The 26,036-nt window shown below is 42.0% G+C and overlaps 1 protein-coding gene across 1 annotated transcript; it reads right to left on the minus strand.

The window, feature by feature from the left end:
• Window positions 1-5,281: 5,281 nt before the first annotated feature.
• Window positions 5,282-9,913, minus strand: LOC308042406 (cardiac-enriched FHL2-interacting protein; the record flags this gene model as incomplete). The annotated part of the gene is made up of 1 exon (XM_080347770.1): window positions 5,282-9,913. One exon carries the CDS (start codon window positions 9,911-9,913, stop codon window positions 5,282-5,284), a length of 4,632 nt encoding a protein of 1,543 aa, XP_080203896.1.
• Window positions 9,914-26,036: the final 16,123 nt, after the last annotated feature.

Raw genomic sequence — 26,036 nt, forward strand, 5'->3', positions numbered from 1 at the left:
AAATTAATCATTGGCCTCTGCTGTTATAATGAGCATTTCACAAAAAAACCCACATTGAAGTTCAATTTACTCAAGTGTTTCATGTTCTTTCCATCTCCTATAAGGCTCTGAAGCAGAGTTTCTTTAATAAAAATGACTGATGTACACCACTTGCTCTAAATTACACATTTGTGTGTATTCCCTAGAGCTCATGTAACCCATCATGTATACCACCACCTTCTTCTGATGCTGCTTTTGAGTGAGACAGAGGATCAAAGTTGGAATTCTTTAGTTACTCAGAAAATAAACAGAGTATATCCCCCAAATACAGATATGCAAATCTGTCGATGTATTTCTGGTAAAAAAACTAGCTAGACAACTTTTCTGTTTATGATTTGCTATATTCAAACTGCAGCAGCACTTTTGCTGCCAGGAAGAACTGTTTGACTAGTCAGGAATCAAAGTGGAGCAGTTCTAAATATGATTGCCAGTCTGGACAACTACTGAGCCAAAATCAGTTTGAGAAGAGTCTACACTCTGCCTCATAATGTAACAGACAATAAGAGAAACTGAGGACAAATGCAAAATCATCACTAACAAGACTTTGGAGATTACGCAGACTCTGCAGGACTTCTTAGTAAAGAAAAAGACAAGTTACACGAAGGTACACAACTGGTAACTTTGCCCCAGGTTGTTGGGGCACAGGGAATGCAAAAGCCCTGATGTCCTCTGGGTGGTGGCAAGAAGATGATCTTCCAGTGCTGCTGGATTGGGTGCTGGCATCACATACCCAGGGTTCTCTGGCCAGACCGCTGCTCTTGCACACCAAGGAGGGGTGGGAATGATTGCAGGAGTCCTGGGCCAAAGATGCTTCTGCCCAGCCTCCTGCTCCCTCTCTTTAGGAGTGGTAGGAAGAGGGACAAAGCCCTACATAAAATTACCTCCTAGATCTTTTAATTGTATACCACACATATGCACACACAAATACACTTCATGTTGTTGACTTTTTCTGCTGGCACAACTGGAGATAAAATTATAATGGGACATTATTACAATGAAAAAGCTGGCTAGAAGTCATTCCAGTATTGTAAAACAAGTCCCATTTATTTTGTTTAATAAATAATTACTTATTTGCAAATACAGTTGTGAATGTGCTGATGACGTGCAATTTTTTTGACAGATGACTCATGAAGGCACTGAACACCCAAGGAGGAGTTGATAAAAATACACTCATGTAGGCCATTTCAATTAAGCTGCATTCTCTAAAACAAATCCAGTATTTTGTATGAGGAAATTTGAGCTCTTGGGACAGAGCCATGGCTTTAGGACAACAGTCCAAGTCTGCCATGTGACAACCCAACTGGAAGACATTGCAGTTGCCCCAGAAGGAGCAGCAGGTTCAAAGTAAGGTGGTTGTGTCCCTAGAGCCAAAGACTAGATAAGCCAGGTTCAGCCTTAAGCACATCTGCCAAAATAGAACCATCACTGTAAATAAGCCTCATGGCACCAAGAAATGCAACATGCAAGGAAGGGCCTGTGCAGCCGGAGAAGGGAGCAATGAAAGCAATGGCCCTCTGTTCCCTTCAGCCTGCTGTGCTTCTGCACATGTGAAGAGCCTGCTGTGATCTTTAGTCCCAATCACTAGCTGCTGGCAAGGCAAAATGCAGCTTAGTTTGCCTCAACACCTCTTTAACCTATTATTTAATGTCACTGTACCATGAAACAGTACTTTCCTTCAATTGCTTCCATGACTATTGCGCATTTCCCATAGCCATGCCCACCCTTCCTCTGCCCGCCCCAAAAAGGTCAGTTCATAGCTGTCATTTTGTCTAAAAACTTCCATTCTAGTTTCTCACAGTAGCAATGGAAAAACAACAGTAACAACAACAACAACAAAACCCCAAACAAAAACCAAAAAACGGCACCAATGAACACAAACAGAAAAGGGCAAGGAAAAAAAATATTTGTTATTTGAAAAGTTGTAGTTTGGCTTCCTTTTAATACACAAACATTTTGTGTTCACCATCACAGGCATTACTGCTGTCATATAATGATGTGCAACTGGATGTTTTATAGGTATATTTTATATATGTATAGTATTTTTATATATAGGGTTGTTTATACATATGCATGTGTGTGTTTGTATGCACTCCCACGGCCTAGCAAGAAGTTGGTCAACAGTGTGGTCTAGGCTAGAAACAGGTTTGCCGATGGGTTCATACTCAAATGGAATCAATACCAGGTTGAGACCTGGAGTGACACTTCTATAATGCACCCACTCCCTGTGGCAAAGTGCTCTAAGGAAAGCTCTGGATACATGATGAGAACCACTTTCATACTTGTTTTCAAAACTTCCCAGTTCTGTTTCACTTACCTACAAATTCTCTCAGTCAAAACTCCCTCTGTGACATGTGCCTGTCTAGAGACAGAGGCTTCAGTGAATGCAGCTCCCTCAAGCTGGCAGAAAGTATTGGCCGAAATAAAGAAGTCCTACCTGAAATGTATTTGGTATCCAAGTTAGGACTGACTCCTTTTCAGATGCCCACATTTCAGTTTGTGTTCACAGTAGAGTAAAATAATATACTCCACTTTACTTGCATATCTACAAGTAGTATATTGGAGAATCACATTCTCTACAATAAGAGTTTTAAATCCAGTTGTAGATTTTGCTTAGAAAATTACAATTTCTTTTTTAGCTGTGCACAGATCCTTTGTATCCACAGTCTCCCCTTGGAAAGCACGTCTTTATCCTGTCCTCTGAGACCCTGCCTGCTTCTTGACTAGTAAATGTTAAGGGCCTTTGATTTCATAATATCGAACAAAAAAATGGCTTGTGCACTTCACTAGGCTTTCAGATTACATAGGTTTTGCCTAAATATACCATGGAAAACTTTAATAGATCTATTTATCTGTATTTTAGCATGTAGATGACATTCTGCTTTATACTGGAGGGACATTATGCTGTATACAATGACAGCAACAGAGAAGTGCAACATGAATGGCACCATGCCAATGTAGCAAAATATTTGTGATCACAAAAGGGAAAAATATACATAATAGGAGCCATTTCCCTTAATTCAACAACTTGAAAATTGGTCCTTGCTCCTGAAACAATCTTCTTTTTCAAATTATTTTTACTTTTTTTTGAAACAAGCCCTTTCCCAGGGGAAACTGTCTTTTCTGAGTGTCAATTCAAGGTTGGTTTTAAAAAAATTATGTTTGCAGAATAGGGTCACAGGATGATTCAGGCTACAAGAGATCTCACAAGGTGTCTGGATGAACCTCCTGCTCAAGGAGGGTGAGCTCTGAGGCCAGCCTGAGTCTTTTAGGGCTTTATCCAGTCAGGTGTTGAAAACCTTCAAGGGTGGAGACTGAATAACAAATGTTTATCCAAATATGGGCACTTGGCTGAATTTTCTCAAAATCCAAACCAAACCAGTACAAGCTTCTGTATTTCCACCACACACCTCTGCTGCAACTGTCCCTGTCAAAACACAAAATGACAAATATGACACAACTCTGCATAACAGGTGAAATGAACCTTAGAAAATCATTAAAGGCCAAACACGAACCCCACCAAAATCAATGAAGAAATGCCCTTAGCATCTGCCTAGCCCCTCTGAGTTAAATGTTCTAGTGAGTAGCACTGACAAAAGGAAGTTTCTGATGGGATCAAGGGAGGTTCTGAATATATGGCTCTTGTCAGGAATGGAGGAAGGCTGGAAGCTGAGTTCAGGTTAGGGAAGGAGCCAGACCACCAGGTTTTGGTTTGTGTCCGGAGAGAACCTCAGTACCGAGAAATTAAGAATTTACTAAAGAAAATCTCTCTTGTAAATATTAAAACTGGTAGAGTGGGTCAGTGCCTGTGTCCCAACTTCACATAGTATTTATTAGCAAAATGCCTGATTCTTCCCTTTCTTTTTGGCAAGTCAACAGTCACTTAACTGAAAACAATCCTGTACAAATAGCCTGAGATGTGAATCAGCCTGAAAGTAACGGATATAATTCTTCTTTATAGTTCCTGCATTTCAGTTTTCATTGGGAAAAATTGTATGAAAATGAGACAGAGAAAAAGGAAACCAATATCCAAATACAGATATTTATAAGCAGGCATATTACATTCAATTTTCCCGTCTTTTCACCAAGTTTCTCTCATTCTCTATAACGATAGAAATCTTACATAAGGATGAGTGATATTTTGATACAGATCTTTCAAGGAAGAGTGGCAATTCAAAGAAACACTTTTCTAGAAGTGAATACTTTGGATGTTTTAGATCTCTCTCTCTTTTTTTTTTCTTTTTTTTTTCTTTTTTTTTTTCTTTTTTTTTTTAACAATCACAGAATTCACAAGACCAAAATTAAATATGTTTTTCAGGTTTTAAAAGTTAGTAATGTATTTCAGTGGGAGCCTGGAAACAAACCAAAATAATTTCACTTATAATAACCACAGGTCTTCTCAGCCTAACAAAAAAAAAATAAATACAGTTATGAGATTTCATTCAGCCTTTCTCTGCACCAAAATATTTGAGGCCAAGTATCAATGTAAGTTAAGGTTTTAAGCTGCATTATAAATAACCCCTGACTCTAAGAGAACTTATTTGGAGATCATCAAGAAATACAAAGAATTCAGCAGCACGTTGGTGGATACCGCAGAAGTATATGAGCAGTCTAGAGCATCTGCCACTGTTTTCTGGTTCTTCAAAGGTTTTTTGACATGGCTGTTGTATTGTCCATCTGGTACACAATCTTCTTATCAATAACATCTGGGAAATCAACGTGTGCAAAAAATGAATCTTGGGTTTGGGATATATTTGTAGCCATATGCTTTCTACCTGTCAATATAGTTCAAAGGCAGTGAGTGAGGAGAATTCAGTAGATGTGGCATCTGTCTGAGGTCTCATAGGACAAGACATGATGGTCTCATAGGTTTTGGTTTTTCTTTGTGTCATTTATCATGCAACACATCTGGGCAAAAGGACACTTGCTTTAGCAATCCCAGCCATCATAATGGCAAAGCAGCAGCAGCAGCAAGCAGTGGCTTCATACTGTCTTATTTGCTTGTTTAGCTGGCATTGCCCCTTCATCTCACTGATAATTTAGTGCTTACTCAGTTTCACACTTCTTCAGAGTGATAATCACCTCACATTTCTCAATGTGGTCAGCTTTCATTTTCCTTCCTAACCGAACCACAATGAGATTCAGACATAAAGTGTTGTACAAACATAAAATATGCATGTGCTTTTGTGTGTCTGTCCGAATGGTTCTTAAAAACACTAGCTGGTATACTTTGTTATTTCAGTTTTCAAGACACTCCTTCAGCAGCAAAGTCATCTAAGCCAGTGAGGGACACTATGTCAGTATTTGGGCTTGGGCTCATGCCCTTTCGTAAGTGAACTTGAGTTTCTTCAGCATCTTGACTGTAGGAGTAAGAGGCTGGCTCAATATAAGGCTGAGTATCCACAGTCTCAGCATATCTGTAGTCCTGCTGGCCATCTTCAGGTAGTTCAGCTGGTTCTCCTGGTACAGCTGACATTAACTGAGTAGGTTCGGAGAGCTGAGAAGGTGACTTCAGCACTGCTACAGATGAAGCTGGTAAAGGCAGCACTCTAGGGTAAGAGGAACAGGGCGAATTCATAATTTCTGAAGAAGGGGGCTGGTATAAGACCCCTTGTGAGGAAGGGACTGAGACTTGAACGTATTTTCCAGTTTCTGGGTCATAAAATGTCTTTAAATTTACTTCAGCTGGTAAATCAACTACATAATATTGGCCAGAGTCTGGGTCTTGGAGGAGTTTACGCTGGGTTGAAGAGGGTGAAGGGCTTACTGCTGATACACCACTGAGTCTTCCTGTACTGGTTTCTGTGGGAGTAAACGTTGAGTGAGGGGCAGGATGGAGAGGAAAATATCCTAAGGGTGAGGAAGATGCTAGCTCCTGTCCAGAATTAGAAGACTTTCTTCCTATAGCATCTGTATGCTCAATCTGATGTTTTTTCTGCTGCTCTTGAATTTTCTTTCTCCTGCTTGCCAGCTTTTTGGCCCGTCGCAGAGCCTTTTCTGTTTTGGGTGGCACAGCAGGAGGCTTGCCCGCTGCTTTCTCCCCAGGTCCCTTGAGCTCCAGTCTCTCAGCATCTCCTGCAGAATCAGAATGCAGATTTCTCTGCACTGGATCAAGTATCACTTCTGCAGACATACCAGCATGGCTCTTCAGTGCCTTGTTTAGCAAGTCAGGGTTCATAACATCCTCTGTCTCTCTAAGGCCAGAAATTGTTGGTTTCTCTGATGATGAACTGGCAGCAAGAGAGTGTATTGTGCTGCCTGATCTGGGGCTTGTAACAGCAGAACATGCAAGACTGTCTAACACAACTGGTGCACCTTCCGTCTGTAGGAAATCCTCTAAAGCTTCATAGGCTACAGGAGAAAATGTGTGGCCCTCTGAGATGGAGCCAGTCACAGGGGAAATTGTATTCCTAGTGATGATTTTTTTTGCACAAGAGCCACCTCTACGATTAGATAGATGAGGATTCTTAAAGTAATTCATCTTTCTTTCTGCAGGATAGATGGGGTTGTTCTGTGCCCACTCATTTTCCAGACCTAAATTTGGCTGTGTTAAGCTGTGCCTTGACTTCCTAGTCTTGGGCTTCTCTTCCCTTCTGCAGACACTTTCCTCATTCATTTTTCCGACTTTATTTAAGACAGCACAAGTCTCTTCATCATCTTCTGCCATCTTCCCTAATGAAAAGCTCTCTGTATCTTCCAGAAGACTAGGATCCAGTGTTGCTGAAGATCCAGGCTCACTGGACTCTTTCCCTCTGTCGGTTGCTCCATCCCTCACATTCTGCTGCCCTCTGCGCCTCAATGCCGACCAGCTTAAATCCTGGGCATGCAACATGTTTTGGTGCTGCTTGTTGTGCTCTGCTGAGGGCACAGACCTACTTTCCATTTCCTTGTAACTGCTGCTCACTGTATCGTCCAGCGAAAAGGACCTCAACAGTGGCAGTTTGACAGCCCTTATTACCTGAGGTGACCTGACTGTGTTATCTTTAATCATAAACAGCTTGGGTTTGGTTGAGCTTGAAGATGGAGGTGTTTGTGGTTCCTCAGATTTGGGGGCAGATGTGTCCCTTATACTATCAGAAGCAGAATCCATGCTGTTGGCTTCTTCCCTTTTCTCACTCCTTAGTTTCTCCGTCACCAGGCTGCTTTGTTCATTCTCAGTAACCTTCCCCTCCCTCTTCTCTGCTGCACTATCACTAGAGCTGATACAAGCATAATATTGCAGTTGATCTTCCTCAACCTCTTTCCCTCTCTCCTTGTGGTTTTTCTTGCTGCCTGCATCCATTTCACTCTTAGTCCTCTGGCTCTCTTGAAGACCTGCCTTCTGCATCAGGGGCACTTGCGGAAAAGGCTCCTCCTGAAGTGGTTGCTCTACCGTGGAGACAAAAGATTGCTCCGAAGAACTAGTGCTTCTTTTGCCTTGTGTTTCATGACCAAGTACCACCACACTGTTTTGTGTGTCACTGTAAGGCACATCATCTGCTGGTGAGAGCTGATCTGGGAGTGGTTTGAAGGTAAAATTTTCATTCTGAATAGCAGCCTGTCTCTCACCTACCTCACCCTGGACACTGGGATTTTGTACAGGCTGCTCAGCTGTTGCATCTGTATTGTCTCTGCTGAATGGTTTCAGTGCTGGATGCTGCATACGTTTTCTTAAATCAGATTTATTTGATTCATGTCTGAAAAAGGAGAAGTTTTCATTACCCCTTGCATTTTTAACCAGACCTTCACATTTTGAATCATCTTGCTGTAAGTTGTCTCCAGTTTGGTAAACTAAAAGTTCTGCTGTTGTCTGGGGTGAACTCAAAGTCAGGTAATTGTCTGTAAAGTGTCCAGTTAAATCAGTTTTATTGTCCTTTTCATGAATACTGCCAGACAATATGGAGGTTATATCACTCAGTTCATCTTTCTGTGCAACCTTTTTGTTACCTTTTTCTTGTAAAGTCAACAGTGAGACATTCATTTTTGTACTCTCCTGTATATTTTCCCTAGTTTTATTTCTTTCCTCCAAAGCCCTTAACAGAGGAGAAGGGGTATAAGTACTTTTAACACGTCTACGCACATCCTTCAAGTTGAATAACAGACTCGATGCTTTTGATTTGTAACTATCTCGAGACCTGTAATCACCAAATGCATTCCCCTCATGGTCTATTGCTGTTGTGTTCTCGGTGGGAGAAGGTGTCAGTGGGATCAGCTCACTTTCCATAGGGTCCACCTCCTGTTTTGGTGGTATGATGGGTGTTAAGAGTTCAGTGATGTTGAAGGAGGGACTGATCGATCCAGGGGAGTTTACCTGTTTAGCCAGAGGAGTGGCATCCAAACCATGCTCAGATAACGAGCATGTCTCATTGCTGGCTGTGAACTTCTCCTTGAAAGTCTGTGTCCTCTGTGCTGCCCCTTTTGTAGCCTTCTGTCTCCTCCAGGGTGGGCAGGTATTGTCCAGTGGGGGACTCAGGGCCCCCTCTTCAGTTAAGGTGGCCAGGGATCTTCGTGGTGGTGGGCTAGATGCCTGGGACATGGGTGAGGGTGAAACTGTCCTGTAGCACATGGACTGAGGTGAGACAGAAGCTTGGGACATGGGAGGGGGGGAAAGTTGAGCTGGCATTGGGGGTGGTGGCACAGGGGGGGCTTCAGGGATGGGGGGTGTTAGAAGATGACCCTCCTGGGTGGGGGATGGAAGAGGAAGTGCCTGTGGGACAGGGGGTGGCCGAGGAGGACCCTGGTGCATGTGGATCCTGGGCGGAGGAGTGGGAGGAAGAGCAGCAGGAAATTCAGTTTCTGAAGAAAGGGAGCCCTGAGGTATGTGTACAGCTGGGAGAGGGATGCTGAAAGCAACTTCTGGTGGAGCTGGCTCCATCTGAAAATCTTCCTCCTGCTCCTTAACAACAGTGGTCTTGGCAGGTGGCAATTTATGTTGAAGTGTGTAGGATTCCTTAAGAAATGGTGCTTCCTCCAGGTATGTGAGACCTTCTTTTTTCATTTCCATATCAACAAATTCCTTCGTTTCAGTCAGTTTTTTATGATGAACATTCCATGATTCAAAAGCACTATTCTCACTGTGAAGAAAATTACCTTTTTTTGCTGGCTCATTAACTTTCACACTTCTGCTTTTTAAAGCCTTTTTAGATGAACGGGAAAAATTTGACCTGGCTACTTTTGACATCTCAATCAGCACAGGATAATAACCATCGGAGCCACAGTGACTCAGGTTCATTTTATTAGGTCTTTTCTCTGGCTCATGTTTACTGATGAGACAGTGGCTACCTTGACTAGCCTCAGAAAATTCAGAAAGTTCCTTGTGGATGTTTAAAATGTCTGTGTTATCCCAGAAAGCCATATCATTTCCATGATTTAATTTACATTTTTGAAAGCTGTTCTTAATGGGCTGCTTAATGGCTATCAGGGAACTTCCTGACCCCTGGTCTGCAGTCTTATCAAACGTCTTAATCAACGAGGACACTTTTGAAACATGTTTATTGTTCCTTGGACCAGGGACTGGCAAATTCAGCTTTTTCCTTTCTGTGGCAAAAGTGTTATTTTTATCAATCCTTTTCTCCTCTGGAGCATGCTTTGGTAACTGCTGGAATGTGGAAGCCCATACTGTATGTTCATTGTTTCTCGCTGTTAGCTTGTTACAGATATTGCTTTTCTTGATGACATGATTTAATGTCCCTGGGTGAAATTTAGCAGGGAACTGGAGGGTGAAGTCGGGTGAAATGGCAAGTTCTGGTTCACTGTGAGAGTCTTCGAGTTCTGCCACACATAAACTTTTGAAAGCTCTATCTGTGAGGCTGCTCACCTCTCTGTCTGTGTCATCCAGAAGACTCCCGATACTTGAGGAGTCACTATGTCCTTCTGTATGCTTCTTATTTCCCTGCATTGTTCTTAGGAATCATGAATGAATTATCCAAAGGATTAATTTCAGGTGTCAAATAGGCAGATGACTGTGTTGCGTGGTTCCAGCTATTTGCAATTCACAAGCACAAAGCAATTCCTCCAGACGGTGCTGCTGCACATCAATTAATCTTATGGAATAGCTGAAGGAAACTTTCTTCTCTGCAAAGCCAAAAAATATAAATTATCATTTTTCTATATTAACACTATTAGATAGAGAGCATTTTCCAGATATATCAGTCACTGACTAATTTGCTCCTACATGTGTTCTAAGCAAGATGCTAACAACACAATAAACACATGAAAAACAATTATTATTTTGATCAATTCAAGTAGCCTATAGTTTAATAGGCTAGTTTAATTCTAGCCTAGGATATAGGATAGTTTAATTTCTAAAAAGTCGTATTAAAAATGTAGTTTCACCTCAGATTTCTTACTTGGGCTTTTAAACAAGATATAAGAGCCCAATTTCAGGTACATCTCTTTCCATATCTCCAACCATAAGCACTTTCAGGTGCTGTGCATGTATTTAGCTAAGAAAGCCATTTTTTGGTCATGAAGAATTAGTAATAAAGAGGCAAAAATATTTTTAAAAAATGACACGGTACATCATTTCACACTATGTCAAAAATGAAATGAAAGTTGATAAAACTTACTTGGCAAGACATCATAATTAGAATTTAAAATATTTTGTAAAAAATAAAGTTATCATAGAAGTTTCTATTCTCACTTGTCTGTTAGCTCATGACTGTGGAAAATGAAGTCTACAGAGGTGAACCTGCTTGTATCAGGCTGGAGCTTTGCTGTGACAATTACTCTGAGCAGAACTCTTGTTTAATAAAACAGAATGGCACCACAGGTAGAGGATTTACTGTGCATTAGCATGTTCCAAGCAAATATTGCTGGGGTAAAATCCTTTAACCACCTATATCCAGATGTGGTTGGGTTGGTATGTTGAAACCGAAGAGGCTGCTAATATCAGCTTAGCCAGCAGAAGGCAGGAGTGCCTAGGGGACTCTAGCAGACCCACTAAAGGAGCACAGGGAACGTTCAGTTTCAGTTCTAGGACTGATGAGAGCAAATGGTAACCCATTCAACAGAATTATAAAATATAACAGCCTTACATTAATCCCTGATTACGATGCAAAGTCAGGGACCACAGCATTGTGGTTTTTGTCTGTCTCCACATCAGACTGAAGACAGGATAGGGGAATCCTTGGATGGAATAAGTTTAAGCAAAATAGACCTTTCAGCTGTACTTGAAACATATACACTAAAACTCTTTAAATTTTATTCTGTATACTCTTTAGATACTTATTCTCACATTCAAGGGCCTGAGCAGGGTATTGACTAAATTACAGTGAGACATGGTTTAAAAGTATATTCAAGAACTAGCTAAACCCACCCCTTAAAGACAGTCTGATGTTTATCTTCATTTCCAAGTACAATTGCATCATTGACTTGTGATGAGGTGAAACACCACAGTTCACATCTACAGCAGCCTCCAGCTTCTATGCAAGCGGAAGCTGTCCTCATCTCAAGCTTGGATCCACTCTAGAACTGAGCAATGACATCCAGATCCAGATTTCAGCCCCACCAGCTGTCCAAATTGATGGTCCCACTTTGGCCCATGTCAGTGAAACTCTTGGAAAAGGCATGTTTTTCCCTATAATGACTCAGCGTTGATCAAAGTATGAAAAGTCAGAGGAACCAGGCTTAATAAGCTGAGTTACTCAGGCTCAGTTGATTCTTTAAATGAAAACACTCCTCACCTTCCTTTTCTATTTAAAAAAAACCTCAGCCAACCTATTTTTAGATTCAAAATGTCACAGTGAATCTTGATTCTGTCCTTTCAGCCATACAATTCCAATGACTTATGCAAAACTACAATAGATTTATACCAGAAATAAACCAAGCTTAATAGAGCTTCTCCACTTTACTTTGTACAAAGAATTTTCAGAATTGAGTTTCACACCCCCCACCACGCACACATTTTTGTGTGTAATGCAGCAAGAAAAAAAAGAGACAAATGAAAAAAAAAAGACAAATGAAAAGCCATCCCACTCTTGGTTTTGATTCTTAACTGTTATATGAGTGGAAAGTCCAGGTACATACTTGCCATGTAATTTTGCTTTTCATCTTTAGAACTTCCTCTCATGCTTGTATTCAGCTTCATTTCTGACCATCTTTAGTGAGAAGATAGAAATAGTCCAATGATGTAGATTCGACAGAAGTAGCATCCTGGGATGTTTCTGACCTTCAGCATTTTTTGATCTTGTGAACTCTGCAATTTGAAAACAAAGACATTTGTTACCATGGTATGAAGATTGTCTCATGATGTATTCATTCATTTATTCATTAATTCACATTTTTCAACTATTTTAGGAGTGATTTACAGGATTTCTTACCAAAAGAGACAGCTATCCATCCCTGAGTGATAATAACCAGATGCCCTGAGAGTTTGGTAGCTTATGGAGAGCAGTCAGGTTCCTGGCAAGCAACTCTCACAACCTCCACCACTCTCTGGTAGCCCCACCAGGGACTAACAGCTGAATGAGCAATTGTTTCCTGGCAGTCTGTCCATTGCACCGGCTGGGTGACATCTCCAGGATAAAAGAGGGGTGACTTTTTCCCTGTTGCTCTCTACATCACTGCTGCACCACCCTTTCAGAGGAACTGCAGAGGAAGATGTGTGTCTCTGCTCCACCTGTATATAACTTCCTATTGCCAATGAGCATAGACAGATGGGTAGACTGGGAACTAATGCAGCTGATGTTTGAAAGTCCAGCCTTTTCACTGTCCCTGTTGTAAAGGAGATGAATGGTGGACAGCTGGGACAGTGAGGGGCAGTAAACAAAACATATTTTTGCTTCCATGCATGAACCAGTGCCAGTACATGCTAAAGGAAAGCTCAGCTATAGTGTATGTGCATTGCTGCTGCTCTTTTGCTGTGGACTCCCCAGAGGTTCAGGCTAGTTTGTTTAGTCTTTGCAAGAGTATCTCCATTTCTTACAAGGAGAACTGGCCCTGAGGTAGTGCAAATAGCACATAGGTGTAGATACAGTAGATTTTTCTGAAGCAAGGGTCTCCTCTAAGAAACTTTTGTGTCAGCATGTGGTATTCAAAACATAATGGCAAAAGTGGAAACAAGGGCTTGCCCACTCAGATGGTCTCCTACGTGTTACCTGAGGAAGGACAGTAGTCAGTGTTAGTTCAGGAACAAGCTTGTACCAATCAGCTTTTTGTGGTTTGTTTAAGATGTCTGATTAAAAAAGGTAAAAGCAAAGATAAAAAAACCAAACAATACAATGTTTGGTTGCAACCAGATGTAACAGGGCATCTTCATTGAAGACATGTGTACTCACTTATCTCTGCTCAAGGGTTAAATTACAATCTTTCTGCTTCCATGGTAGTGTGCAAAGCCAACACAGCCATGGGAGATTATAATTATGCTGTGATTCACTCATCAATGGAGTTGTTGACTAAATTCCAGCAAAAAATTGGTGGTGGTGCCTGAACTAGGAGGAAGCTTGGCTTTCAGATCTCATGGACAGAGGTCTGAGGAAACATCTTGTCCCTTGTAAACTGAGAACATTTACTGAGAAGTGAGTAAGGTAACAATAAACATGGAGATCATGATGTAATCTCAGCACTTATTTTCCTAGATGGAGTCATTGTTACAAAAACAACTCAGCGCATCTGATTAAAAAAAGTATAGTGATTATCACTGTCTCTGAAACCCTTGTGAAGATTCTTGTCTGTCTTGCCTGACCATAATACTTGTACTTGGGCAGTGTAATGTTTCAAGTTGTAAAAGCTCTATCTGCACCAGTTATTCAAGGTGCAGATCACTACTGGGACCGGATGGAAACAAGAACACTGTATGGATCTAGCTATCCCTTGTATAGGTATGATGACAACGTCTGAACTTTAGACAAAGAAATTCCTCATGGCTGTTTAGGTAACCTGGTAAAGTCTCTTTTCTTCACTTTTTTGGACAAACATGGCAGCCAGCAAGCAAGACGCAGAGTTTGAGCTTAGGTCAGGATTAAGCTAGCTCAAACATTTAAGGATATCTGAATTTAGTCTGTTTTCAAGACAGAGGAAAGTAAGGCTGTGTGTTTGGAACTGCTTGGGAAATGCAGAGAAACATGTAGAGGTGTTTGCAGTAGGCATCATCTGATATGAGCTACCGTAAAAGCTTGCATGAATGTACAGATTTCAAGGAGCTTAATCAGAAACCAGCCTTCTCTCTCTTTTAAACAGGAGGCTTTTTTCAGTGACTCTCTTAAGTGCCTAGCAAGTTGTGATGAGGAGGTTAAATTACAGAGACTATTCCTGGCCTGGCATAGACTGAATGTCAACTTTTCTTCACTAGACAGGAGCTGGGAAATCCAGCAACCTTGGCTGGAGCATGTGACATCACTGCTGCTGCGATATATAAAGGGCTGGTTGGTCCTCCCATCCCCCTTGGGCTGGTATTTGGCTGAGGTGTTGTGCCATGAGACATTGCAGTGGCATTTTGGCAGCGCCCTTGGGAGTTGCATAGCAGTCTGAAGTCAGCAGCACTGCACTCCCCTTGAGGATGGGAAGGGAGAGGGAGTAAATATTTGTTTGTTTGTTCTTTAACCTTTGTGAGCTGGTTTCTTCATATGGTGCTCCATCCACAACTCCAGTCCAAAACTCAGAGCCCCGTGGTGACTGCTGGCTGAGATTCATTCAGCAATGTGCTCTGCTTGCACACACGCTGTTGCTTTGAGTTTCCAGGGCCACATCATGACAACAAAGTTATTGCTTCTTACCCTGGGAAATCAGTGAATCCCTAATGAATTGATGACTCTTTTACATAGGAGCATGTTTGTTCATGGCACACGTGGGAGCTCATAATCAGATCAGGGGGCTGGATGTAAGCAGGCCCTTTCAGCTATGTGCCACCAGGCTGAGGCAGCGCTCCCAGCTGATGGCAGCTCCTCTCTTGCCTGAGCAGGGTGGCTCAGTGAGGTCTCTTGGGTATCGCCAGAAAATCCTGCATTGCAGCAGTGATTAGTACATGACTGGCTGTTGGGTGTGCTGCTCTTGGTCGATGATCACAATACTACTGTTTTCATTGCACTTTTAGGGAAACAGACAAAAAGATGTCAAGGAGTTAAAGGTCACCTTGTGAGTCCTCATCAGAGACAAGGAGCCAGAAGGATGTCCAGGAGAAACGAAAAACCCCTGTAGTCTGGTGTAGAATACCTGAAAATCCCTTGTGCTGGGCTGCTTGGACTACTAAGGGTGTGTGAGTTGGTCATACTGGGCTACATCAGAGGAACATGCTCTCTCTGATCTGACCTGCTGCCTGGGCTGCTCCAGGCATGCTGCCTCTCTGGGCAACCTTTGTGGCACATGGACTGGGAGGAGGATCACAACACCCTCACCAAGGAGGGGAGAGCTACTTGGCAAGAAAGACAATGGTGCTCCAGCCACATTTCCCTGAAGTGTCAAGAAAGGAAACTTCTTGATTAAGATAGTCATAAGATGAAAGCTATTAGTATGAGCCTCAATTTCCCTCATCCAACAAGGTCACTTTCACCTAGGCTTTGTGGCCATAAAGGGCAGCCAAAATGAATTTTCCCACTGGAGGAAAGGGGAACCACTTTGCTTAATTACTAATACCTGCTCCAGCTGATGGAGGGTGGAGTACTGGATCTGTCCATCTCAGGGTAAAGATCCCAAACACTGACAGAAATTACTAGCATAGAACAAGGTGACCTCAGCTATTCCAGCATCAGATCTTTGCTCATTGCACTGGAAAGCAAGGTGAAAGCACCTTGTGTCTGAACAAAACCAGCATAGACTGGGTCCATTCCTCTTGAGGATTTGGCCCAGTAATTGTGTCTCGAACAGCTTGTTCTGGGCCAGGGAAGAGGAGAGATTGTTCTTGACTTTGAGCCAACTTCTGTTCTCAGTTACACTGGTATAAATCTAGAGTCACTTTACTGACGTCAGTAGAATAACTGAGAACAGAATTGGTGCCCCTCAATACATCTGCTTCCTAAGCTGACATTGATGCACTATCCAGAAGGCTACATAAGCAACTGTAACCACAGTAAAGTGAAATCCAACATCTCTGAAGAGCCAAGCCTTACCCCCATGTGGTATGAAAACCAACATGCAAAGGAAAGGGATTTGGAATCAATATCACATTGCTATGCCACTGAATCATGTCCTCTGGGCAATTCTGATTTTCTAACCTGTATCACTCACCACTAAGAATAGCAAGGCATTTGGGATAAAGTAATTTTTCTCTTTTCTACAATGTTCACTAGAATACCTAGACCTAAGAGTGGTGTAGTAGATGTTGTACAATCCCAAATGGGACCAGCAGAGCTGGCTGCCAATCTGAATTGACAACCTGTGGTCAATATTATCTTTTGGAAATGTGTTTGTCTGTGTGTGTGTGTGTGTATGTGTGCATGATGGGAGGATGTTCTAATTTAGATTGTTTCTGAAATTTCACATGGAATAAAGATTCTGAAGATAAATTAAATTCTAAATTTAAAATTTCATTCCGAATTTAAAAAAATATTTTCATTTCAGATTGTTTAACTATTTTTACACTATAGGCAAAGAGAAGTAGCATGTAATACACACCATAATAGTAAAAATAGTATATTATTACTGTCCTTAAGTCAGAAAGGGTGTATGTTATTCAACATTAACTGAAACTTTCCATTATATTTTCTATGTCAAACAGTACTCTGATGGTATTTCAACAGAGAGTGTGATCTTGTTTTGAAATTTCCCCAAGTAAATATCCAAATGATAAAAAAATAATTTCCAATTATCTTTCTCACAGAAATGTCATTAAAATGAATATGATTGGGATTTCATTTGTTTAATCAAATGTATTTTTTCTGGAGAAAAGACAGCTGAAGTCTTTTTCTCCCAGTGAGCTCTACTGAAGCTGGTGCATCTGTTGCCATGGGAGCTGGAACCTGGGACTCATCAGACTCACAGCTCAAGAAAGGTCAGTGCAACCTGTTTGAAGCATGAATGTAAGGAGGCAGCGTAACTGATGACCATGTGTTATGTATCCTGCTCTGTGTCCTTTCCTCAAAGGATATGAACCTCTTCTGGGCCCCAGCTGGAACGCTTACCTCTTCAGCTCAGACCACAAAGCTTCAAGCACTGGGAGATGAAGACCTCATGTGAAGAAAAATGGGAGGAACAGGGATTGCTTGCGACAGCTATGGAGAATCATGGCAAGTCTCTCTACCTTTCCCTTTCTGGTTCAATGGCAAAGACCCAACAGTTACTTCCAGCTGGTCTCCGGACTGCCTTTCCCAATGTCCTCCAAATGCCTCATCCTGCCAAGAGGCCTGTCAAGTCTGGAAGAAGGAGATGTCTCTCAGAAAGGGTTGTATCTAGACTGAGGCTTTCTTGCAACTCCTGTTCACTCCTTCCATTACTTGAGCCATATCCATGGCCTTTGGAGAATCAGTTAAAAGCAGACATGATGGAGGATGTCAAAGGCACAGAGCACACTACTAACACAGGCAAAGAGCAGGTGCAACACTTGACAAACAGCACAAGTCTACGAGAACCACAAGGCAAAGAGATGGTGCTCCTCCCATGATCTGAGGTCAGCTCAGACAAGTGACATTTAAGCAACTGAACCCAAACAGTGCATTTCTTGGCATTAAACGTCTGACTGGAAAAGGCCACTGTCTATAACTAGGTCAGTCATTATACACTGAGATATTTATACAGCTCCCCAGTAATATGGTATGTGAACACCTCATGGCTATTTATCCTTACAAACTCTCACTGCAAGTGGGATTTCTGTCACATTTACAGATCAGCAGTTCAGGCCCAGCTTCAATTGAACGATTTGTCCAAGATCAAACAGGACATCTGTGGCAGGGAATGGAACCAAGTCTATGTTTTCTGAATCACACAAGAAGAGCTTAGCATTTGTCAATTAAGGCAAAAATGTGCCTTCCCACTGCCCTTCAAAGGGCATGGTACTTTACCATGAGCCTCTGCAAAAAAATCCCTTCAGATGAGTGTGGTGCTGTAGCTTGGCACCATATTGTATAGTGAAATCCATCCAGATTTGCAGGTGGCTGACTTACTGCAAAGATCTCCACAGCTTCACCTCAGGTTTGTGATACTTATGCCTGTCTTTGGGATCATGAAGACTCAAGCCTTCCTCACTAGTTCAAGGTGACAACTGATATTGCATTGGTACAGCCCCCTCACTGAGCACTGACAGGATTTTGGCTAACGAAACAGGTTTTCACCTCAAGCAAGGCTCAGAGGATGAAAGCTTCTGAGTATTCACTTTCTGAGTGGGAGAAAGGAGATTTTGCCACAGTAGAGAGAAAGATGTAGAGTACTACAGCATTGCAGTATCTAGAGACAGGAGATTACAAAGGGGGGATGGAAGAAAAATACATGGACAAAAGCCCAAATCTAATGGCTTGGATGCCATGTAAAGGAGTATGCCAGACAGTCCCTGCCTCTGTCATGGGAAAATTGTAATGATACCAGCAAGTACACTAGGCACAAGAAGGAAGCAGGTGTACTCTCCTCTGTGACCGACACAAGGAAATCTGCAGCTAGCAACCAGCCATGCCTCATTTCTCTTTCCAGGCTACGGAATCTGAAACCATCCCCCACTTACACTGCCCTCCAATTCAGCCCCTGCACACTGAAACCATCTACACTGTCAAGTTTACACTTAGACCATTTAAGCTTTTTGACAAGGAGAGTCTGACCCACACCCACTCACACAGGATACAGTCTCAGGAAATAACAGGCTTGCAGAAAACAAGCATTATTCTTTTACTGATAGTCTCACCTGCTCCTTTCCTTTATATCTTCTGAATGTTTCCAGGGTTTGAACAAGGATTTTGCTGAATCTGTTTTCTATGAAGAAAAGAATTGAAGCCATTTGTACATGCTGGGTTCAAAATTGTTTCAAGTTCTAAGTGGTTTTCTCACTCACTGAATTCCGTGGGACTTAGAGATGCAATATCCTGAAATACCAGTTGTATGTTACCGAAGACAAACAGGTAGGTGTACCAGAGAGGGGAAGAGAAGGTGGAGGATTTAGTTTTCAAGATTTTCTGCCTCAGGCTGCAGGAATAGCGCTATTTCTCACTTATACCTTGCTATAGCTTTCAAATGCAGTCAAAAGAGCTCAGATCTTGAGCAAGCAGTGTGATAGGGAGGGAAATACACACTTATATACATGCCAGAGGATATGACTCCAGCACACAACCATCCATTCACATAACATCTTTCCTCTGATGACAAACTGCTCCTTAACCATTTGTGATTATAACAGAGCCATTCCAGTTGAAGGACAAAAAGCTGTGGATTGCTTTACTCCTGCCTGCTATCTGGCAGAGGGAGGATTTTAATAGGGCAGGGTAGAGCCCACCCACCTCTGCCCTCCAAGTATATTATTATCTCTGGAAGTCATACTATTTTCCTCCTTTTGAGGAGCAAAAGATAGGCAGTGGTCTTGTGCTGAGCAAGATGGAAGCTCCTTCCGGTTCCCTCTTCACTGTGCAACAGGAGGTTGGTGTTTTTTTGTGGTGTGGTATGTTGCTTCCCCAAGGCAATTCCTCATTCTTTCATAGTTAATGCACACGCTAAGGCATTTCTTGTGATTACTCTGTAAAGGACATATGCAAAAGACAGAAAGGAAAATGACAGGAGTTTTAAGCAGAATCCTCACTTGCTCCCTAAGACAGGCCAGTAACTGGCTGAATCCGGCCCCCAGCAAAATCAGTGATATTGTAGTCACAGCGCTTTTCCAGATCACCCAGAACCTCTGAAGAACCCTGCAGGCAAGCAACAGCATCACCCACAGCCCAGTGTTATCACCAGACACTTCTTCTCCAGCCCTTCTCCTCAATTTTCCCCCGCATGCCAAATGGTGATTCTATCTACTTGTCTATGGCTTCATTCAATTCACAAACCTGGGCAAAGAATGATTTCTCAGTTTTGAAGAAACAAATTAAGTTCTAATGTCACTACTTCAAAGCTGATCAGCTAAAAGAGAGTCTCAGTGAACAACAACATCATGATCAGAAATGCTGCCTTGCTGTCCCACCGGTCCAGCAGAAATCCTGGAGGCAGCTTGCAGGGTCCAGGTCTCTCTGAGCATGTTGTTGCTTCTGCAACACCCCAGACAGTCCTGGGCACTCACTCCCATTTCTGCACAACAGAGCCCTGTGCTTTGAAACATGCAAATGATGGGGACAGGGACACACCTGAAATACATCTCAACAGAACAGAAGCCATCAGAAGTATGCAGAATCGTACAAGGGCCTATAATGAAGCTGTCAGACAAGCCAAGTATGACCTTAGGGTATGTCTGATCCAGGTAAAGCTGATGGACAGAGGCACATCTGAGACTGAGGATCTGCAGTAGCTGTAAACTGCCAGATATTGCTGTTTGCTGTCTCTTCATGTTAAGGTATAGCCAAATGTTAACTATTAACTTTTAGAGACTTTTCAAAAAAATTGCAGGGATTTTCCTCTCTATCTTTTCCAAGTAGAAAGTATGAGTTAGGTGGTCTTCATGTACCTGAATGTCATAGGCCTGTCACAGTTCCTAAAACAGCCTGACTTAGAGTGTAAGTAACAGGGAAAGCATCCCTGAAAATACTGGGATATAGGTATGTGAGAGACTCAAAATAAAGATGCATCACTACTTGACCTGCTTGGCTTGTAAGAAAATTGGTCTGACTGTTACCAGATGATTTAGATTAAACATTACTAGCTAATGCCTTCTTGTATATAGTTATTTGCAAACACAGGAGATGGATGATGAAGAAACCTAGGACTACAATTAAATATCTGCTTTCTATGCCTGTCCAAAGAGGATCATTTGCCAGGGGAATCTAAAGGGGAGGGGAAACCTTACTTCTGGGGAAGGGTTATCCTCTTATGGATCCAATGCTGCCTCACTTTCTCTGGGACTGCCAAAGGATAAGGATCTCAGTGTCAGTCTGTCTCACCATATACACTTGAAAGACATAAAAACTTGGCAAGCAACAACATAGTCACAAAACACCAAGCTTAATACAAACACACAAATATATATAAGTGTATATACACACACATGCATGTATAAGCAATCAGTGAGCCACACGAATAGACATGCAGGCTTGACTGAAGAGGGACAACCTTTTCTCAAGGATAAAGTTCCCCTATCAGTGCACACATGCAGCCACCACTGTGTTCCCTTTCCCCACACACCTGTCAGCTGGCTTACAGACCATGGGTCCCAAAATGTGACACCACCTCAAGCAACACGTGCTAGCACTAAAGGCAATGGACTCACCCAGTTGCTTATAGTAGACAAAGCTCTGTGTGACCTGGCACCCTGGCTGCAGGGAAGCCAGCACAGTGAAGCCTGGCAGCTAAAAAACGCTTGCAGAATTTACCTCTGCCAGCAACTTTCTGTACGTATAAACTCAGCGAGGCTACAGAAATTATACAGGTGAATGGTATTTTCTCCCAACCTGGCTCATATGGTTAGTTGGCTTTTTTTCCTGGTCTTGAAGCAATTTATATATTCACGGGCCTTTTGCACAGCTCTAGCAACACATGCACAGACAAGACGAACATTTCAGAGAAGCAGGCAGGAATAAGAGGCTACAGTGTGAAATTTCCCTATGCTTTTGGTTTGCAGTGCATAGATGCAATTACACTTGCATAGGTCTACCCAGATGTGGCCTTCAATTTCACTGGTGAGTGCCTGTTACCACTGTTTTGGTTACTGAGCTGTAAATACATATGTAAATACTTTCCTAGTCACAAGTGTGGAAGGATTGAGAAATTCAGTTGTCTAGGGGCCACAGTGCACTGGGAATCTTCTGTTTATTAGTATTTTCCAGAGGCCTTATCCTTCAAGCATTTAGCTAAGGGCATTCACTTTTTATATGGTCAGTTCCTTGAAGAAGTAAAGGAAAAGAGCCACAGACTTTGATCCTGTCCAGAAACCTTATTTCTCATTCTTATCTCTTCTCCCTTTTCCTTCTCCCCAGCCTCCCTCCCAGCAATGGCAGAGGACTAGTGAGGAACCCTCTAGCTGACACTGTACAAAGTCCATGTGAACCAGTGCTGCTGGAAAACTTTTCCTTATTGAGATGTAATCACATTACCTCTTCACAGGCCAGTTAAAATAGCATAAGCAGTTTGGCTTCTCAAGCTCAATTTTAATTATTTCTGTTCTTATTTTGCTGCTGAGTTCTGTAGCGAGGCTAATAAGATGCAGCTCCTTGGGATGGCAGATTAAGAAGTTCTGCAACAACTGGACTTAGAAAAGCTTACACCGTTTAAAAATTTTTCCACTGATTAAAATTGGATACAAGTCATAGTCACAGTCATTTGTGGTGGCCTTTTAGCACTGCCTAAGTATTTGAGCTATTTTGCTCTTTTCAGGCTCTGTAGCATACTAATTACTCTCTATAAGATATTTAAATTATTCTCTTGTTCTGAAAAAAAGAAAGAAAAATGCCTTCAACCCCCTAGGCAAATCACTATGGTTTTTAAGGGTATCTTATCTGTAGGCAGGAAATCATCTGGAAAATAAAATCAATGTATATTTACCTAAAGTTGCTTACAGCACAATGCACAGGACAATTAAATGGAGCTTCGTAGCAATTTAGTGCACTTTTAAAAAAGTCATACCCCTTTACCAAATAATTCTATGTTATAAACAGTAATCACTGCATACAAATCTATGTACATGTCTCTTTCCACACAGAGACTGTCAGAGACAATCCTGCTTTTTTCAGAGCAGAAAAAAGCTGGACAAAATGAAAGGACTATCCACCTTTAATCACTGGAAAGAAGACATAAATGCTGTCTGATTTCTCGTATTTGATCAATTACACGACTGACCCTTGAGTGCACACACATTCACACGCTCAGACACCACTATTCTCCACTGTTTCCCTGCTTTAAAAACACCCACAAAACACCCCCTTACCTTCTGTCCTCCAGCTTCCTGATCAGGGACAGTGCAGTGCTCTGCTTTCTTCCCTTAAGTCAAAGCCCCAGCACATTTTACAGCAGTCTGCCTACTATTAACACTTTCCATTATTCATGTGTTTCAGACTCTCTGAACATGGTTGTCTTAATAGAAACAACCACTGAAAAATAAATAAAACAGCAAAAGTGGAGGAGCTAACCCTTGAGCCCTCACAGACCTGCTCAGCCAGGTGAAGTGAAGTGAACAAGGAATCCAAAGTTAGTAAAATGTATTTAAATAGTTATCGGGCAAGGGGAAACCAAGCGGAGATCATGGTAGGGAAGAGGCAAACATACGTATTGGAATAACCATGCGGTGTCAAGTAACAGACAGATGAAACAAACAGTCATCAGCTATTTTTACATTCAGATTCGCAATTGGTAATGCTTCAGAGATAACTAATACAGAAAGTAATGCTGTGTGATTGGCTCGCTACTGCCAGTGATTCAAACCTTAAAGCACTGCATTTTTGTATCTACAGGTGGGAGTCAAAATATTTGTTAAGGTCACCATTAAAAATATCATGTAAGAAGTATGCACATGAGTAGCACATTACTGTCCTACTGGTGCTTTTTCATAAATAGCTCATTTCATCATCAAGGCAGGACAAATGTATCCAGCGTTCTTGGAGTAAGGACCCCATTCCACTGTCCTTCCAAAGCAAACAAGACCAGCCCCCCTCCTGGAAGGCACATGCCAGCATCGGGTTTCATTTGGCGAACTGCAATAGGATGTCGAATAAAAGGGGAAATATATCATGAAGTCACCCAGCTATGTTTTGTATTGCAGATACAAACAATGGATTGCACATCCTGTGCCATGCTGAGAGCACAGAGCTCCCTACTGAAGTCGTGGGGCTCTCTTGGGGCTCAGCATCAAGCTGAACTTGAGCCACAGCCTGCAGCAAAATGAAGAGCAGAATCTCCTGCAATTACAGCCCAACTCCTGCTTCCATGGCAAAGCAGGACTCCACGTGAGCCCAGTGCTCATTTGCATTTTAAAAAAGAGCTGCTAATTATGTTGCTACAGCATGAGCAAGGCAACAACCATGTGATATCTGCTGTCTGACAATGTCCAAGCACCAGGAGGCTTGTGATGAACTAATCCTGCCTGTGATCCAAGAACAGCCTAAGCTTACCAGTCCTTGGAGAGACAACGACCCACCTTCTCCAAAGCAACCTTCAGATTTGAATTCCCCACCTGGGAGAGATGTATTATTCACTTTAGATCTCAGCAGGAAGATTTTGCAAAGCCCGCTCTCCTGAACTCCTGGTCTGGGCTTCTGTTGCTCAAGTGCTTCTCCTAACTCATCCCAAACTGAATGCTGGTCTTGCCATACATCAGGGCACTTCTGCTAATTTCTGGCCCCAAACTACACACTTCCAACAGCTACCTACACCCTGCACCCATGAGAGCACTTATGCACAAAGATCTGGTGCACCATGAGTCATGGCACCTACAAATTAATACATCAGAGAGAACTGGCACACACTGAGGAAAAAAAAAATGTTTGGGATGAAAACAGTAGAAAAGTAGTTTTCAGGCATCTGCTGCCACTAATGTGGGCAAAACTGTCTGTATATGTGTCTCTCTCTCCCACACATTTCTAAAGAGGGGTGGAATGTATTTCTAGAATACTTGTGCTAAAAATAAACACATCCCTGCTGTCTATGTAGAGAGGCAGGTATAGCCCTGATTTCTGTAAGCTCATGAACTTATGAACTGCTTAGAGCCTGAATTGCAACTAGAAAGACCCCTATAGAAATTGTAACTGCTAGTGCAGGAAGGGTGGCTGATTGCCTGGAAAACCCAAAACAGGCGTCTTACACGAAAGCAGCTGGGGTTAACACTATTCATCATGATGAATGTGCTTTACAGGCTCCAGCTTTGAAAGGAGTCATTTCTTGGGATAGGCATTATGCTTATTCAAATATGATGATAATAAATACATATATTTGCAAATTCAGTGCTCAGATGAGACTCTGGGATCAGATGGCCTGTCATTAAAATAAAACCACTTCTGGGGAAAATTACCAAATAACACACAACAAACACAACCCAGTGGCACTTTGATGTTGTTATCCTGCTCCCAGGAAATTTAAAAAGCAAAAATTCCTGCTGCTTCCTTTCAGTGAGTGTGAAACAATAACAGATCACATTGAACTTTTCTAGACAGCAATTTGGACTGAAATTCTCAATTTATATGAAAAGAGTGTGCAATTTGCACAAACATGCTAATGGAAAATGAATGTGTTCATGTATAATGAACTCCATCTTTAACACACACACACGAGCGCGCACGCATTGAAACTTTTGTATGCTTAGCAAGGCTGAGAATACAGACATGAGAGCCTTGTCCAAGAGCAGTAGTTATCAGCCTTTTTTTTTTTTTTTTTTGACTTGTATCCCACCCCTTGACACTTTCTTCAGGTAAATAAATGGAGTTTTGCCCTACTGAGTGAAATATTTTTTTCCTTTGTTGCCTGAGCTGCAGATCCCAGAGAAGTAGTATGCAGACTCGAGGGGTCAATGGACCAATCACATGCAAAAAGTCCCTGGTATCTGGAAATCTGATTATAAGCAGAAATGAAAGCATGCCACTCTAAACTAGGACAATGCAAGCATCAAACTGCTTTGGTTGTAGAAAGTAAACTGTTTATAATTCTCTTGGCATTCATGAGCATGGGGCCTATTTAATAACCCATGAGAGCACTATGACTATATTGGGTTTTCTGTTGTTTGTTTACAGCATTTTTTTGTCCAGCAGAGCAATTCAGGTTCAGTTCTTACTTGGCAGACCAAATGATTTGTTGACTGTTATCATAGTTAGTGCAATAACTTGATGTCTGGGCACCTGACAGATAAGTGCAGAGCATCAGCCAGACAGAGCAACCCCAGGAACATATGAGCTGAACAAAAGCCATGAACCAAGGATTAGATCATGTCCCACAACAGGACAACACCTTCCTAGGGTCTGCTTATTGATCCCTACACTTTCAGGTAGATACTGCTGTGCCCCACCTGAAGCCTTGCAAGGCCTGCATTTCTCTGGGTGTGTTTATATCAC

This window comes from Nesoenas mayeri, assembly GCF_963082525.1.
Source record: "Nesoenas mayeri genome assembly, chromosome: 7".
Lineage (NCBI taxonomy): Eukaryota > Metazoa > Chordata > Aves > Columbiformes > Columbidae > Nesoenas > Nesoenas mayeri.